Here is a 19,024-nt window from a genome sequence, read left to right on the forward strand (position 1 = left end):
CTGAGTTTGAAAAGTTAAAGGTTTGCGAGAAAACCTCAGAAATTTTCAGATTAATCTTAGAATTTTTTTTCCACTTTTGGAAAAAGTATCAAAAGTTGAAAATTTTGTACTTTTGAAACTCAAAGAAAGTTTCTGAGATTAATTTCAAAATTTCTGAGTTTTTTCTAGAAAATTTTGGACTTCTCAAACTGTTCATTTCTAGAAAATGTCTGTGATTTATTTGTGGAAATGTATTAACTTTTTTCCTGTTTACAATAATACACTAAAATCTTCCTACGATCAGACTCAACTAAGAGTTACACTATTTTAACATATTTTTACTCAAGTGAAAGTTAAAAGTATCTATCTAAGACATGATTCACGTAAGAATGAAAAAGTATTTGGTAAAATTCTACTCAGGTACTGAGTAACTGATCAAATTATAATAATTTAATATTTAAAAATTACACCATCAGATGAATCAAGATATAAAGTTAGAAGAAAGTTTGGTATTTTAAGCCTTATAATTACAATAATTTATATAACTAACAAAATACAACAAAACCAGGCAAGAGAAAATCATTTTCCTTCAATAAAAAACTTTAACAGAAACTGCAGGTGTGTGTCTGTGTCAGATAAATTTTTGGTTCAAACATGTTTGTTTTTCATTCAGTGGGTAGAAAATATAGAAATTCACTCAGGTGAGAGTAGAAATACTCCATAATACAATTATTCAAATAAAAATACCCCTAAAAGTAATTTTTTTTTTCAACAAAGATACTCAAGAAAATGCAAATGACTTGTATACTGAACTCAGTTCTTTCTCTAAAACAAATGTTAACTCACAGCCAATGAGCATGACACAGATGGAGAAGATCTTCTCCGGGTTGGTGTTGGGCGAGACGTTGCCGAAGCCCACGCTGGTCAGGCTGCTGAAGGTGAAATACAACGCCGTAACGTACTTGTCCTGAATGGAGGGGCCTGAGCTCCTGTCACTGCTGTTGTAGTGTTTCCCTATTTGGTCGGCCAGGTTGTCGAGCCAGCCGATCTTCATGCCGCCGATGCGTTCAGAGCCGGTGCGCTCCACGTTGCCGATGGCGTACCAGATGCAGGCCAGCCAGTGGGCGATGAGCGCGAACGTACACATGAGGAGGAACAGAACCGCCGCTCCGTATTCGGAGTAGCGATCTAACTTCCTGGCAACTCGCACCAGCCTCAACAGTCTGGCTGTCTTCAGAAGTCCAATCAGAGTAGTTTGGGTCTGTGGCTCCGTCTGCAGGTGTGAGAGGTCATGTCAGCGTTAAAGCAAGCTGCTCATTTCGAAGAGGAAGGTGCTCATCTAAAATAAAAAAGGCCACTAATGAATCTCTTCTGAATCTAATAAAATTGGTGTCAAATGTTTGAGCTACAAAGCAAAGATTTTTATTGTGTCAACATCATCTTAAAGATACTAATAAAAAAAAACGTTTCCAGGTCATTATCAATATTTTTAGAGCGAAAGCAGCACAATTTTTACTGCACAAACGTAGCAATATGTTGAACACCAACCAGACTTTGTAGGCAAACAAACTCATTTGACAAAAGCGTCATAAACGAGGCTGGTCTGAATGAATCCGTTGTCTATCAATGTATGAACTTCTTCAACTTTGCAACCTTTGTCACTTAATCATTGGAGGAGCCGTGAGGATCAGGAGTACTGAACAGAGCGACTGAAATTGTTTTCCAAAGTTGTTTTTCCCAGTTTATTCATATCTTCTACTTGTTCCAGTCCAGCTAATTTTGTCTGCAAACGTTACAAACCTGCTTGTGGCTCAGAGTCGCTGGTATTTACAGAAGTTTGAATCAGCTAAGAAACCGAGCCGGACCTCGTCCCTCCTGACGTGTTGATCAAATTAACGACTTTACACATGATTCATATTAATATGTCCTAAACAGCGCTTCCCCTTAAACCGGTTGGGATTAAAGACGCACAGAAGACGAGATGCTAACCTGTTTTTAGATGCACCTTCTCCATGATGCAATATTTGATTGCATCTCACTCATCAAACTTATAACATATATGAACATAAATTTTCTCATCTTATATAAAAATGTTTGCTGAAAACGAACATTTCCTCATTAGAAGATAAACATTAAAATGTTTTACATCCTTGTTTGTTTGATTAAATCATTTAAGTAAAAGCGATATTAGGATACCAGCTGTCTGTTTTTTGACAGGTTTTACACGAGCAAATTGTTTTGTCATCTGTGACTAAAAACAAAACTAAAAACAAAAATGGCAGCCAAGCAAAGTAGTTTGGTCTCACCTCTTGTGACCCGGAGCGCGATATGAGCAGATCGAACGGGATGGCGGCGACTATATCGATCAGGAACCAGCCCTTGAAGTAGTGCTGCGCGATGCGGCCCGGGTGGCTGACCACCTCGTCGTTGCTGTTGACGTAGGTGGTCCTGAAGTTAATGAGGATGTCCACGATGAACATGACGTCCACCACAAGGTCCACCACGTTCAGCGGGTTGCAGGTGTAGCCGCAAGAGCCTCCGTCATCTTCCGCCTCGTTGAGAAGGAAGGCGGCAGAGTAGGGGGTGAAGATGGCCGTGTAGATGACCAGCAGTAGGATGATCCAGTCCCAGACGGCCTTGAAGGGGCTGTAGTGGAGGATCGTCCACTTGTGGATGCGTGGGGCCTGGAGCTTGTACTCAGGCAACACGTCGGCGCCGAGGGACAACACCTGCAGGTGTGAAAGCCGTTTATATGACTGTCACAGTTCAAAGTCTTTGATCATTTAAAGGGTTTCAAGTTAATAAGAATTAAGAAGGTTGCATCACATCCAGTCACATGATGATTTATTAGGCTTCCTGTTCTAGAGACTACACAACATTTTTTGCACAAAATCATTCTTTGACATTCTAAAAATAACATCTTAATCAGCTCAGTACTTCCTGCTTCCTTTCAGAATGAGCTGTTTTAGGGCCTCTTGTTACTTTAAGCCCAAATAAGATGCTGCTGGTCACAGACCACAACTCAATGTTTGCATTTGCATTTTCACATGTGAAAATGGTAGCTAACACACGTGCAATTATACAATTGTATATCTTTGAAATGCAGAAGTGGAGCCTCCTGCACAACGAGCCAAAATGCACCAAGTGGTTTCTGGATGGTAAGTCAAAAACAAAACATTTGTCATTTCCAGCAGCCATTGTACAGTGCATACAGATGTAAAATCAGCTGGCCCAACGTGCTGCAGCACAGCTTGGCTTGCTAGGAGTTCCAGTTGATCGTGACTTAATCGGGAGATTTTCAAAACGGCTCATTTTCCAGACACCAAAAAACACCAACTTATCACCAAGCAACACCTCAGTGATTTTTAGTGCTTGAGTTGTTTTTAGAAGCAATGGAAATATGAAAATGTCTCCATTGAAGATGACCTATTAGGTTTCCTTAGACAGGTTGTGATTGGTCAATGAAATAAACAAAACACCTCCATTACATTCTTTGCACAAAATCATTCTTAGCTATTAAGATTTTGAATATTTTGAGCTTCTTTTAGAATGAGCTGTTTTAGGGCTGCTTGTCACTTTAAGTAAAATAAACTGCTGCAGGCCACGCCCCCCAACTCAGCGTTTACAACTGCATATGAAAATGGCTGCAAACAGATGCTCAAATATACAACCAAACATCTTTGAAAAGCAGAAGTGGAGCCTCTTGCACAACCAACAAAAATGCAGCAAATGGTTTTCAAACAGCAAGTCAACAACAAAACGTTTGTCTTTTCCAGCAGCCATTGTACAGCGGTAAAACCAGCTGACCAGATGTTCTGGAGCTCCGCTGAGGTTGCTAGGCAACGGGCTGGAGCTCCCCTGGGGTTGACCTGTTATGCAAAATGTGGCTTTTTGCATAATAGGTCCCCTTTGATAACACAGACAGTCAGGAGTGAGTGAGATCCAACTGACCGGTACGACAACGAGATCCTCGGCGGCCCGGTTCTCATCCTGCCGCTGGTGACAGGAACGGACCTGCATCGCCTTCCAGCAGAAAGCTTTCAGTTCACCAGCAGAAATCAGTCCCCAAACTGTTCCCTGATCTGCCTGAGTGCAGCGTTTTAACCCTCCATCCCCGTTTTTGCTGGACATGTGACAGCTCCAGCCAGCGTTCTGGTCAATCGTGGACCCGGGTAAGTGCTGGTATCGACCGGGTTCCCACACGGAGAACTGAGATTAACCACTTCATGAAAACAGTGAAGTTGGGTTTGTTTGGAGATTATCAGTGCAGATGAGAAAAGCATCGTTTCTCTCGTCTTCATTCAGGCGAAGGATAAATAGGAGCAGAAACAGCTGGATTTGTACAACAAGCACAGCTGCAGACTCTTTAACCCAGTTTCACCAAATGTTTTGGGACAAGTGTCATCTAACAGCACTTGCAAAAAATAATTTACCCCCCTTGAACTCTTTTTTAAATGTCTGTCACTGCAATGACAAACTTGAAGCAAGTTTATTTAAGCAATAAATCAATTAATCGCATGATAAATTAAATCTTTTAATGACCAACATAAAAACTCTTTAAAACAAAGAAAAGACAAAAGAAAATAAAAAAATAGATCAAATGTACAATAACCAAAAGCATGGGAAAGGGGTTACTTTTAGGACTGTCGCAGTAAATCAATTAGAAATCAATCATTTCTGCACAACTTGTAGTTTTTCTTGTCAAAATATTTGGACTTTCCCACCTGAGCTGCAGATCTCTGCATCTCCTCCAATGACACAAAGAGCATCAGAGCTTTAAAACGTCTCCATGGTTTGTCTGCTGCTTTTCTGGGGCTTGGCTATAAATCGATTTTATCAATTTGGGATTTAAAGATAAAATTTTTGGAAAATCTGGATTTTTTTTTCTTTGTTTCTTCACCAATGCACTCCTGAGGTTTCCATGGTAACAAGTGATGTCAGCGCAAAAAGCGGCCATTTTGTTTTACAGCTTCTGTTTGTTTTGACTCTACGATGAAATTTAAGGCTCAGAATTTTTTTTGTTATGAGAATAAAGTTAAAATGCAAGAGGAACAAAATAGTAATCTTATGAGAAAAATAACAAATAAATAAATAAAATCAGAAATGTTGAGTGTTTAGTGAAGTTATGCTTTGGTTTTAGTTTTACAGATAATATTTAAATACTTAAAGTGTTTTTTCTAATTAAAAACAACCTTTTTCTTGTAATTTTAATTAGTTTTTTTTTGTAAAAACATAAATTTTCACAGCGTGTATCTAGTAGTTTATCATACCACTAACAGAACTAACAACTGAAATAAGAAAAACGTTTCTTTGTCATTTCTAACTTCATTTTTTTTAAAAAGAAAGTGTGAAAAAAGATAAGGGCACTTTACACCTGGATTAAATTTTATAGAAACATTATACATTTACTGTTTTACACTGGATTTTATTTAGAAGTTTCCACTTAAATGGGGGTGAATGCACATGCACACCACACTTTTCAGAACATGTTCAAAAAAACAAAACAATTCTCTGCCAGTTAAAATGAAAACAACCAGAAATAGTAACGCAAATAGCTTCTCAAGACTATGTGCATGCAGAAAGGTCTCTAAATATGTACTTGGCCATATTAGGCAGAAAGAAAAAACTCAGAGAAGTAAAGCAAGGCCCTTGCAGGGAATAATCAGGAGTCTATTATTGTAAGAGAGAGTTGCTTTCTTTTGCTCCAACTCCATAAATCTTTACACAAATCCAGTGGGAAAAGGCAGAGATCCTCACATGCAACATGAGCGCTCACTCTGATGACAAAATAAACACGTGAGGAAAGGTTCACTCATCCAAAAAATTTTATGCTATTGACTTTGTGCACCACTGTGTTTCATAATGGAGAGCAGGGAACAGGTTTGCATGCAACACAGCTTGTTAATTTAAGCAAAGTTTATGAATCTATTCAGTGAAATATCCAATATGTGTCGTTTTTAGAAGATATACAGACATACTTATGTCTGTATGTCAAATTCTGAGTGAAATTACGATCAACTTATTTCATCGGTTCATAAAGCAAATAAGCTGCACATTCTGTCAACAGTGTTTACAAAAACCTATTTTAACAGACTCAAGCTGTAAAATTTGACACTGACTGCGTTAGAGAAGGTCAAAGAGAAAGCAAACAAGAACAGGACACAGAAGAAATGGCAAGAATCAAACAGGAGTTTGGAGCCAGCGAAGATAAAACCCTAAAAAAGTACTCACAGGTTGAAGTTTCTGTTTAAAGCTCATGATGCCGCACAGCAGAGTGGAAAGAAGGAGAAAACTAAAAAGATGCTTTTAAAAAGAGAGGTAGGAAATCTGTTTGTGTCTGACTGCTGTGTTGCCTCGCTCTTCCTCCCCGTTCAGAGCCCTGCCCTCGCCCAGAGATCCACGTCCTGCACAAAAAAAAATCTTCCGCCGACTCCCTGAATCCCGCTGGCATTTAAAAACCAATAACTAGACTAAAAACCAACAAGTCCTGCTCAACAAGCGAACCTTTGAACTTTCTGTTTTACAATCTCCCTGGGAAATAATCATATGAACATTTACATGAGGGATTTTTTTTGTTTATGTATTGCGCTGCGATCAATAAAAATCAATAGCTGGCTCTTACAGTTAAATAACCCAGAAACAAGGTTATGTTTAACAGTGACATGCCTTCTGGCGGTTTTTAAATGCCATCCGCCCTGCAAAAACACAAAATATAACCAAGTATTTTTGTCCCGTTTCTACTGAAAATATTGTAGTGCACTTAAAATAAGACAAAACTAACCTAAAATGAACTCAAGGCAAAAGGCAGGAGCTGCTTGTAAGTAAACAATTCATTGATATTGATGAAAAAGTTAATTATTTCACTTATAACGCAACAATTTTCACATATTAGAAAGTAGATGCATTTAACATTTGAATCTGTAATATTTTAAAACAGAATGAAGTACACTGCAAAAACACAAAATCTTAACGAATGTTTGTCTAGATTATACTACAAATATCTTATTACACTTGAAAAAAGACAAAACTAATTTGCAAGTAACTTTTCCGCAAGGAATAGGAGCTTTTGTTAAGAGATTGATTTCTTAATATTGATTGAAGTAAAATGTATTTATAAGTGGAACTAGTACTTTCTTAAATCAATTCAGGAAATATTTACGCTTATGTATTTTGCTGAAAAGTTACTCATAAATTAGTTTTGTCTTGTTTCAAGTGCATTAAGATATTTTCTCTAGAAACTAAAAACGCTTGAAGATTTTGTGTTTTTGCCGTCTAAAAATTTGGACAATTATTCTTAAAATTTGAGAATAACATGACAAAAATCAAATATGATTTTAAACTGAACAATAAGAAAGCATCCCATTTTAAAAAAGTGATTTCTATCATTGCTTAAAAGTGAAAATAGCATCATTCTTCTGCTCTGTAAGCAACAGTCAGGCTTTTTATAATATAATCTCATCATTGAGATTGTTTTAGAAGTAAAAAAACAAAGAACATCACAGACAGAACTGGAAATATAAAAATCCAGATCAATTTGAAATACTGATTTCTCCTAATTACACTGTTGTAACCCTGTTTACAGCCAGAGGGCGCCACAAACACACATATTTTCACACAAACACACGCTTGGTTTTCTCTTAACTCGTCTTTAACGAGCCAAAGCTCAATCAGTCACACGCTGTGATTTGCACAGACAAATCAATACGGACAAAGATCAATGATCACTTTCATTTCCCTTCCTTTTTTTGGGGGGGGGGGGTGTCAAGTCAAAATTCAATCAGAAAAATTTATTTACAAAACAAAAACACAAGTAATAGCAGAAAGGTGCTAAAAAAAACTAGCTAAAAGTAGAAAATAATAATAATCCAATCATTTCACCTTTGAAAAACTAACTAAAGACTGTTTTTTAAAAATATATTTATAGCTCAGAATAAAACTTCTTCCAGAAATTCATAAAAACAACATTGTAAAAAACATGAAAGCTGCTTCTGGGGTGCAGCTTTGCAGCGAGTACGAACACCCGCTGACCTCCATTTCCATTAGCGACAGAGGCCAAGGTCAACGGCAGCATCAAGCCTCTGAATGCCGCTCGATAGCCTCACAGCGGCGGCCCTTTTCTCTCGCTTTCATAACTGCATCTCACTAGGACCCCGTTTTACTCCCACAGACAGTCTGTGATCCCCGCACACCCTCCCACTCTCCACATGCAACCTCACAGACTCAGCACCCATCCTCCTCGCTTCGCAGCGCCTTCCTGCCACGAACACGGACAAAGCACACCTGATACAGAGAGACATACATAGATAGAACAAGAGATATTGTAAGAAACTACCACATAAGAAAACTTATTTTTCTCCAGTATTGCTAAAATCTGTAGGCAGATTTACTGAAGAAAACCACAGAACAGAAAAGACACTTTTCAGAAAAACAGACAATCAATTCTATTTATTAAAAATGCATCTTTGCAAATCTAGATTAAGATATTTATTGTGACGTAACAAAACTGGTATCGGTCCAGATAACAGTCCAGTAGTACACTGCAAAAACAAAAAATCTTATCAAGTATTTTTACCTACTTTCCAGTGTAACTAATTTAGTACACGTGAAATAATACAGATCTGATTCACAGGTGACTTTTCAGAAAATATAACTCCTTAATACTGATGAAAAAACAACATTGCTTACAAATTATTTCACTTTTTTCACATTTTAAAAGTGAAATAATCTATGAGTGGAACTAGTCATTTTTCCTTCAATATTAAGGAATCCCTTACTCAAAACAAGCTCCTTTATCTTCATAAAAAGTTACATGTTTGTTTTATCTAATTTAAAGAAAAGACATTAATTGCTGTAATGGCAAGAAAATTGTGAACGAAAACAGAGAAAAATATATATCTTTGTGTTTATTTATATTATATATTGGTCTAATCTTCATTTCCATGAATGAAAAGTTCTGATATAAACTGCAAAAGCATAAAATCTTACCAAGTAAACACATAACCTATAAAACTATTCATAAGTTGTGAAAATTGTCCAATAGTTCAATGCAAAAACACAAAATCTTCAAGCATTTTTTGCATAGTTTTTAGTATAAATATCTTAGTACACTTAAAATAACTTACAAGTAACTTTTCAGCTCAATATGGAAGCTTATTTTAAGTAAATAATTCCTTAATAGTTATGAAAAAGTACATGTCTAGTTATAAATTAAATAATCCGCCAGTGAACTTTAACTTTATTTTCTTTAGTTAATATTAAAAATCCTCCTACATCTTCCTGAAAAGCGACACATAAGTGAGCTTTGTCTTATTTCAAGTGTGAGGTCTGCCAGCCAGACCTCCTTGAGACATTTTGATTCATAAACAATTCAACAGCCCACATAACAAACCAGACAAACAGGCACCGCTGAGCCGAGCCAACAGCAGAGAAACACTTTTTAATCAAGACGTCAGCAGAGTCGAGATAACGAGTCAAACTCTCTGCCAAGCCTTTCAGGAGACCTTCTGTTTGTGCTGCCGCTTTTTCCACAGCCACATTGCATCCGTGTTGCCGGCTGTCAATATCACACCCTGGGTGAGGAAGTGAGATCTCACTGCCATCGCAGCGGCGCTCAACGCAGGCGCATATGGTGATATCAAAGTGCAAATGGATGCAAATTTATGAGCAGTTTATGGTCAGCAGGTGGATTGTTTGAGATTACAAGAGGAGGACAAAATAGCTCTAGAGCTGAAACGCTTTTATCCAGTAGTTCTAAATGATCAAAAATGAAAGATAAATGTGTTTTATGCAAGTGAACACAGTCTGGGTGTTACCTAATGTCAGTTAATGTGCCACTTTTAAAGGTTTACTACATTTCTTTTAGATAAAATTGCTCTCATATGTGGGATTTTTTTCTGCTCAGTTCAGAATGAGATGTTTTAGGGCCTTCTGTCACTTTAAATCCAAATTACCTGCTGCTGATCCCCCTACTCAATGTTTACACTCACGTGGAAATGGCTGCAAACAGATGCACAATTATACAACCATACATGTTTGAAAAGCAGAAGTGGAGCCTCCTGCACAACCAGCCAGATCTACATAATTTGGGTTGAATTAAACATTTTAGAAAGGGCAGCATAGTGCTGTTCTTTGGCACTAACTGATTTTCAAAACCTTACCGGTTACTCTTGGAATTTTCCAGCAATTTACCTTCTTGGAACCACAAATGTCAGCTATTATGCTTCCTTGAACAGTTTATGAGTTACACAAAAGATGTTTGTCACATTTTTCACACAAAATAATTCTTAGTCAGTGAGATTTTAATCTGGTTCGGCTGGCCGCGCCTTCCCCATCTCTCACACATAATTTAGCTGCAGATAGAGGGGCAGTTTTACAACCGTACATCTTTGAAAAGCAGAAATGGAGCCTCCTGTACATCCAACATAAATACAGAAAGGGAGTTCTGGATGGTTAAGTCAACAACAAAACACTTGTCTGTTCCAGCAGCCATTGTACAGCTCAAATAGCAGAACAACCAGCTGACCAAAACCTGCTGGAGCTCAACTTCGGTTGCTAAGTAACGGGGGGAATTCCGCTGGGGTTGCTAGGTAACAGGGGGAATTCCGCTGGGGTTGCTAGGTAACGGGGGGGAATTCCGCTGGGGTTGCTAGGTGAGGGTAAGCTCCTGCTGATTTGTGAAGTTACATTGAGGAGTTTTTTTTAAAACTGCTTGTTTTTCAGACTCCAAAAAACATGAATTTACTGCCAAAGGTCTGAGGGTTTTATTTTAAATGCTTCGATTGCTTTGAGATGCAGCTGAGACCCAGTGATCCTGAACAGAACCTCAGTTTGTCTGTGGCTACAGCAGAAAAAAGTGAAGGTTCTGCAAGTTCATTAATTAGTAGTTCCACATTAAATCCGATTTAACAATTTTCTTTATTCATAATTTAGTATTTTTTCTCAGTGTTGCACTTCCTGTGTTGTCGGGAAGGGTGTGCATCAGTACAGCTTGGTGTGATAACAAGAAGCTGAATTTGTTCTGTAGAGAACATTAATGTAGTTACACCTTAGGTGAGATGATTATTTCACACATTTCCCCTGCGTCTGCTGATGTTTTTAGGAAACCAGAGGAATTATGCCATTAATAGACAAAAAAGTCCCAACTAATCAACAGCAGAAATGATTATTATTTAACAAACCAAAGTGAAACTGAAGAATATGATTGTCAACAGAAAATGCTCTTTGGAAAAGAGTAAAAAGTAAAAAGAACCAAATTTGAAAGATAATTAGTTTCTGAAGAGCTAAAAATATTTGGACAAAAATGATCAATGCATTGTAACCAAAGCAACTAAAGCCCCAGCTAACAATTATTTCAGTAATCAATTATTATGATTATTTTGATGATTAATCAGTTAATCAGATTTCGATCTGACTGATTCTGCAGACTTTTCATTTAACCATTTAAGTCTTTTTATACATTAGCATTTCATCAATTACAAAATTAGTTGACAATTATTTCATTGATCAACAAGAAACAAAAACATATCAGTTCTCCTTTTCTGCGGCGATTCTAAACAAAAAGAAGAGACCTCACCTGTGTGACCTGAGTGACCTTCTCAGTGACGTTCTGGGTTCGGTCTTTGACCTTGCTGGGTGCAATGATTTCGATCTCAGTAGGCAAGGGCGGTCTGAGTCGGTCTGAGCCGAAGGTGAGGGTGACCTGCGGGATGCGTCCGATGGTTCTGTGTCTAATAAGATCTGAGTCGGAGGTGGAGTTCAAAGCACTGGGCTTCAGATCTGCAGCGAGAAACAAACATCAGCAAAGACAAAGAAATAAACTATGAAAGGTAATGTCATCTTTTTTGACATATTATGCTTCCTTAATAGGTTAGAATAAGTTTATGGGCTACACAAAACATGTTCATTACATTTTTTGCACAAAATCATTCTGAGATAATGAGATTTTATTCTGCTCAGCTGTTTTAGGGCCTCCTGTCATTTTAAATCCAAATAAACTACTCCCCAATTCAACATCTACTCTAATTAGATGCAAACAGATGCTCAGTTGTACAACTTTAAAAAGCAGAAGTGGAGCCTCCTGCACAATCTACAAAAATGCAACAGGCGTTTTTTTAGAACCCAGCAAGTGGTTTCTCAATAATACTTAAAAAACAAAACACTTTAATGCAAAAACAAAAAAAACGTACCAAGTATTTGTAGTTGAGTTTAGTACAAATATCTTAGTACATTTGAAATAAGACAAAACAAACCTTTCTCGCAAGATATAGGAGCTTGTTTTAATTCCTTAAGACTGATGAAAAAAGGACTAGTTCCACTGGCACATGATCTCACTTGTAACATGAGAAATAATCTGCCGTGGAACTAACACTTTTTCATAAACATTACGGAATTACTGACTTGAAGAAATCTCCTATATTTTGCTGATATCTTATTTAAAGTGTACTAAGATATTTGCACTAGAAACTAAATTAAAAACATCTTTTTTTGTCTTTTCCAGCAGCCATTGTACCGAGCATACGGCGGTAAAACCAGCTGACTAAATGTGCTGGAACTCGGCTTGGGTTGCTAGGTGAGGGGCAGTGCCTGCAGATTTGTGATGTTACTTTAATAAACATTAATTTATTGCCAATTGGCTCGGTGGCTTTTTTTAAAATTAATATAACTGACAACAACATTTAATTTCCCACCAATATCAATAAAGTACTTTTGAATTTAGAAGCAGTAGAGACCCAGATGAAGTGTAAAACTGTGACTTTTACTTTAGCAGACCTGTCAGCTCCCTCTCTGGTACTCACTGCTGTGAGTTCGGGTTTCCCCGGGTCGACTGTTCCACTCTGCTTTCATGCCGTCAATGTCATCCAGAGACGAGGCCCGCCTCAGGCTGCGGACGCTCTCATTGGAGCAGCTTTGAGGCAGCGCCCCCCTGGTGAAGGAGATGCCGGGGTCCAGCCGCTCCGGCAGCAACGAGCGCCGCTTGGTGAAGGACTGAGCAGCCGGCGAGGGGGGGTCCAGGTCCTGCTCGATTAAAGCCTCGGTCTCAGACTGCATGCAGCTCTCCTTCGAAGGGATCCGAAACTCCTTCAGAGGGACTTCCTCGCTGCGCGGCTGTAGATGAGTTATAATACAAAACATTCATTTTACAGTCAGGCAGCGTGATCAGCTCATTTCATGTTAGCTATAGATCAACGGTCAACAAAACTAAACAAAAACATAGCAAATAATTCAAATGCATTTGACATTTAGGACTGCAACTAGCAAGCCATGTCACAATAAATTAAATCATGATAAATCAATCATTTTCATGATTTACTGTTTCTCTTCTTTCTCTCTTTCTACCCAAAACTTCACAAAAGTCTTTGATTTGGTGCATTTTCTCAACTCACCCTTTTTTCTACGACAATTTTGTTTATGAGACTTCATAATTCATTGGCCCATAACCTGATATTATATATATTTCTCTAAACAACAACCAGAAACGATGGAAATAACATTGGTTGCTGAACTCGACTCGATAAATAAAACCGGGATGATTTTAGAGATTCTGTTTTATTGTTAGCTGTTCTTGAACCATAATAAGTGAAACACTGAGCAACATGTTGATGTGTAATGACGCCACTTGGCAAAATGTTCTCAGCTGTTGACTGTGTGTTCTAAGACTTTGTATTTGTGATTAATTGATTTGGGATTGTTAAAATGTCTTCCAGTTCCAGTATTGAATGTTCATTAGAATTTAAAGTTTCCTCTTTGAGAAAATTTTCTCTTTTCATTTGAACCTTTTTATGCAGTATTAGAAGTACATTAAATGCTCCAAACAATTAATAAATTTTCTTTACTAAATAAGAAAATAAACATTTTATTGTGCAAAATGCAATAACGCAGCATTCCTTTAGTGAATAGATTGTGGCAACAGATGCAAATGCAGTTAAAAATGCTAACAATGTGCAAAAAGCTCAGCCATTTCTGACTGACTTATCAATACAGTGTTGGGCTAATCTGTTCATTATTTTTTGGATTAACCAATTAATCATTGAATTTTAACTGGGAGAATCTAAAACTGCCTCTTGTGAGAAATATAAATATATTTAAGTTTCTGTATTATTATTATTACTTTAAAGGCAAAATGTATAAATTTTTTAACAGGTTTGACTTAATTTCTGCTTTGAGTATGTTGTTCCCTCACCAATTGACCTCTTTTGAGTCTGTATGATCCAGTTAACGATTAACTTTACAAAATATTACCTACATTGAATAAAACAATTATTTTTAGTCCACCTTTTGGTGTGTTTGTTCTAAACACACCAACATATTTGCTAGAACTTAAAATGTACTGTGTTTATAAGGAGCGAGGAAACTGTCAAATATGTGTGTGCATGATTCTAGTATTATTCTGATCTTTTTTGTTGCAAAAATGAGTCACTTTCATGTCAGCTCTGTTGTGTTGGCTTGCTCAGCGCCAGTGACATGAAGAGATACTGTCAGGAAGTCTCTTCCAACAAGTTTACATCTTCAGAGGACAAAGAAAGACTAAACAGAAGTGGAAGAATATTTTTCAGAAGAGAAATATAAACCGAGGGATGACAAAGGTTGCAAACTGATATGAAAAAGTATTTGTCTGCTAATAACTTCTTTTTCGTTTGCTGTTTTCTCACAAAATTCACACAAACAGCAAATGACTCGCATTACTCTGGAGGAATTGTTTTAAATTAGCAATGATAATGAGAAAACATTAATGGGAGATTGGACACTTTCCTCTCACTCTCCAAACCTGTTTTATTATCAATGCTGTGGGAGCAACAGCAGCTGTGGATACAGAAAAAAATTAATCAATAAATGTAAACTCCTCATTGCAGAAACCAAGCTTAAAGGAAATATTTGTTTGTATTTTTTCTGTGCAAGTCAAACTAGACATTGAAAGAAGGATATTGGATATTGTTTCAATTATAGACCAGTTTTGGGAGTTCTGCACTGTGTGCTTTCAGTATCTCACCTGCAGGTAATCCACCACCACGCCTTCGCACTGATCTTTGGCCAGTGACGGCCTTCGCAGGGAGCGAAGTTCTGGTAGTCTCATCTTCATCCGGCGGTTCTGACCTGCGAGGGGAAAAACTTACAACTTCAGATTCAGATACACATGTCTGAATATTACTGGATTATTTTCGCTTGAAAAATGGTTCTATTAAAATATTTACTTTTCTGCCTTGCAGGGATCTGATAAGCGGCCATTTTCTTAAAAACATGAGTTTTCTCTTATATTAACAGGGCTGACGGTCTTTTCACTACATATAATGTGCTTTATTTGACAAACACAGAATAATACTAACATTATTCTGTGTTGGTTGTGTTAAATACAGACTGATTAAGCAGATAATTATGATTTTTGACATTATTAAAGTGCTGCTTGTGGATGCTATCTATCATGTTACAATTTTTCTCCGTTTTTCTGAGGAACTTCGTCCAGTGTTTATATTTCAAAACAGAATTGCATAAAGAGTATTTAGCATCCCACAGCGGAGTCCTTCTGGACCGTTTCTTTTCTACTCTGGGATGCGCCGCCATCTTGAATTTTGTATCAACAACGCTTGAGTGTGACCACCGGCGCCCTCTGCTGGATGGCAGCCAAACTGCAACACTAACACGGTCTAAGCCAGGGATGTCAAAACCTTTTGCACACAGTTTCAAAACCCCGAATTTGAAAGTATTCAGGAGCCAAATCTTTCTTTTTTGCTCCCCCAATAAAATAAAAATATTTTTTTTTCTATTTGTCTAAAAAACAATAAATAAAACATGTGATTTTACCTTTGCCTTCATGTTTACAATTATTTAATTTTTGGGGGGCTTGTCATTTTCATTTTTTTTAAAAGTCTATAAAATATTTTTAGTATTTTCTTCAACAATCGTTGGTGTATCTAAACAAATCTAATAAATTGCCCAACAGCATTTTGAGGAAAAACTCGCTGGATGCTTGAGGCACAAACTTTGGGAATAAAAAGGCTAACGAAAGAAAGAAAGAAAAATTGGTGTTGTATTTAACATTTTCCGTTTAAGGATATATAAACTGAATTACAATAAGCCTCTGAGGGCCAAATTTGCATAATTCTTGAATTGAAATTAGGGGTCTCACAAAATGAATCCAAAAGGTCACAATTGGCCCACGGGCCGCACTTTGGAAACCCCTGTTTAAGCAGACCTTGCTAGATTATCCATTGTAGCTCATTTTAATAAACCATTAATTGACAATTAATTATAAGTAGATTAATTGTTTGCATCCCTACCATCTTGTCAAAGTTTAAAAACTACAGGCGTCACTAAATATCGTCCTGATTAATAACTACAGACAGATCTTCATTTATTACAAAATGGTACAGTTTTTCAATCTCAAAGTGGATTTACAGTAAAGCCATCCTTGGGTGACTCTCTGCCTTAAGCCTGACTTCTTGAGCGAAGGATCAATGAGCTCCTGGAAGTCGAGGATGAACATTATCACATGGCCTTCCTCGTTTTTGACGGGTACGATATCCACTCGGCAGGGTCGGCAAATCCCTGCAAACAAAGAAGAGTTCTAAAAATATTCATATATAATGAGAAGGGGGCACCCGGAGTTGAACCAGGGACCTCTTGATCTGCAGTCAAATGCTCTACCACTGAGCTATACCCCCTACATACAGAGCACTACTGAAGTCTGTGGAAAAAATCGAGAAAGGAACATAAATGCCGGTTTAAATCAGTCTGATCTAAAAATAGAAATACAAAAAACACACAGATCTGAGACCGGCAGGCAAACAGATCGTCTGCGTCTGTTCGACAAGCCGAGGTCCAGCCTGGAGATTAAAAACGGAAAGTCAGTTTAATTTCTGAATCATGTTGCATTCACTTGTTCCCTCATTTCCCCTCTCCATCAGGCTGGGAGCGCAGCGGGAAGCAGGAGACAAAACAAATAGATGCTTCGTGGATTTGAGTTGGCACAATGAACTCATTTCCATGACAACAACACACCAGACCGCATGCCTCACAGCGAAATGCCGAAAGGAGAAGAAGACTGGGCAAAAGTTTGAGTCATCCCTAAGTCACAGACAATTCATTCCAGCTTCTGTAGCTGGTTTTGCAAAGACACTGGACACAGATGAATGGGCAGAAAACCTTTTACAAACTATTTTGTCATGCAGCAATCACAGGTTCATCATCACCTTCCTTGGAGTAGTAGAGGATCTCCACCTTGCGCTCCTCGGACCCAAGCAGGGCCTGCGCTAACTGGGCCAGGGCGCTCTTCATGGTGCCAGGACCAACCAAGAACTGGCAGGTGCAGGGCTGCTGCATGATCTCGGCCCGGGTGAAGCCGAACATCTGGCAGAAGCCTTCATTGCAGTAAATGATGCCACAGTTCTTCATCTGGGCATTGGCGATCAGAAACTTGCGATCTGGAAATGCATGAAAGGGGTCAAACAAGGTCACGGTTATTCTTGGAAGCAGCAGAAACGTCTCTAGATAGAGTGTGATTGAATCAGCCTAGTATGGCTGTTAATTTAACTGTTTCTCCTCATCTTCAGCTGACAATAAGCCAAAGTGGAGCTGACGCCGTCCGGTTTTCCATGGCGCTAACGTTATTAGCGTCCCAGTTTCTCCCAGGGGATTTAACAGGAAGCAGGTGGCCAATTAGACTTAAACATTATTGGGTAGCATTTTTTCTCAGGTAATGTATTTAAACCTTTTTAACCTTTTTGTCCACATTTTTTAATTGCATAAAGTTGTTTTCTCATTTGTCCATCTTATTTGAGTCTTGTTATGGCAACAAGTTGGACCCATTTTATCTGTGTTTAAAATCTTTATTGTCTCAATTTACAGTAAAGCTCAATTATAATTTTGTTCTTTAGTGTGCTAGATGTTTTTATTTTGTTTATTCATAACTATGCATGTCGCAATAAATCATTTAAATGTTATTTTCACAATAAATTAAAAGAAACTCGGTAATTTCCATTTGCCTGGTTTATTGGTTTTGTCTTTTCTCTCTTTCTACCAAAAACTGGATGAAAAAAAATTCAGTCTGGTGCTTTAGTCTCAACTAGCCCATTTTCTGAAGGATAGTTTTGCTTTCAGTGACATTTTTCATTTTATTTGATGTGTCTGTTCATGTATTTTGGATATTTGAAACGTCCTCCAGTCCCAGTGTTAGATAGTCAATAGAACTGAATGCTATCTGATTATTGATCGGTTAATAATCAACAGATCAGGCAGAACGAATTGATCTTCTCATCTTAATATAAGTATCCTTTTATGCAAAGTATTAACTAAAGGAATGCTATGTTACTGTATTTTAGGTAATAAAATATTTTATTTACAAAAGAAATTGGAATTAATAATTTGGATCTATTAATTTATTTCTGGTATTGTATTTTAAAAAGTGTCTTTATTTCTTTTAATGAAAAATCTGAATAATGTGGCAATTTTTAACTAAATTAATAGATTAACCCTCTAAATAATAACTGGAATAATCAGTTACTAAATTAAATAATCAAATAAACTTGTTTTTCCTTGTCAGTTGTTAAAGCAGACACAAATATTTAAACAAATTTCTCTGAACAGGGAAGTAATCGACCTAACTGCAGTTACACTGCAAGCATTTTTCTTGACGTTTTCTACCTCCCCACATCTCTGTACGCACAAACCCCCTGCTGTGTCTCTTCGGCAGTAAATGACCCCTCCCTGCAGAGGTCACACAACACCATCGACTATCTCCTTCCCTCAGGAAAAAACCAGCTGCAGAACTCTTTCAGTTGCTGCAAAACTTGTCAAACTCAAAGCTAGAGCTGAAATGACTAATTAGATTAATAGCAAATAATCAATTATTGAAGTAATTGTCAACTAGCAATCAAGTAATTGCTAGCTGGAGTACATAGACTGAAAAAAAGACAATTTGTTGAGAAAAACAACACAATCAGAGCAGTAATTAAATCGAAACTGTACAAATTCTTTGCATTTTGTGTAAGATTAAAAAATAAACGTAATAAATAAGTTATACCCAAAACTCAAGCGGTTTAATTTCAGCTGCACT

The 19,024-nt window shown here is 37.5% G+C and overlaps 1 protein-coding gene and 1 non-coding gene across 2 annotated transcripts in view; both read right to left on the reverse strand.

Moving 5' to 3' along the window:
- The window catches only part of kcnh6a (potassium voltage-gated channel, subfamily H (eag-related), member 6a), a 28,900-nt gene that overhangs the window by 8,198 nt on the left and 1,678 nt on the right, over positions 1–19,024 (reverse strand). Inside the window, exons 2-8 of the mRNA XM_055052133.1 lie at positions 17,163–17,393; positions 16,369–16,518; positions 14,966–15,069; positions 12,774–13,083; positions 11,552–11,754; positions 2,286–2,708; positions 826–1,252 (exon numbers count right to left, since the gene is read on the reverse strand). Of these exons, the coding sequence (XP_054908108.1) occupies positions 826–1,252; positions 2,286–2,708; positions 11,552–11,754; positions 12,774–13,083; positions 14,966–15,069; positions 16,369–16,518; positions 17,163–17,393 (1,848 nt within the window). The remainder of the gene's footprint in view (positions 1–825; positions 1,253–2,285; positions 2,709–11,551; positions 11,755–12,773; positions 13,084–14,965; positions 15,070–16,368; positions 16,519–17,162; positions 17,394–19,024) is intronic.
- trnac-gca (transfer RNA cysteine (anticodon GCA)) lies at positions 16,563–16,634 on the reverse strand. Its single transcript has one exon. It is a non-coding gene; the product is annotated as a tRNA-Cys (tRNA).

Source organism: Poeciliopsis prolifica, unplaced genomic scaffold (assembly GCF_027474105.1).
Source record: "Poeciliopsis prolifica strain line A6 unplaced genomic scaffold, Auburn_PproV2 SCAFFOLD034, whole genome shotgun sequence".
Classification (NCBI taxonomy): Eukaryota; Metazoa; Chordata; class Actinopteri; order Cyprinodontiformes; family Poeciliidae; genus Poeciliopsis; species Poeciliopsis prolifica.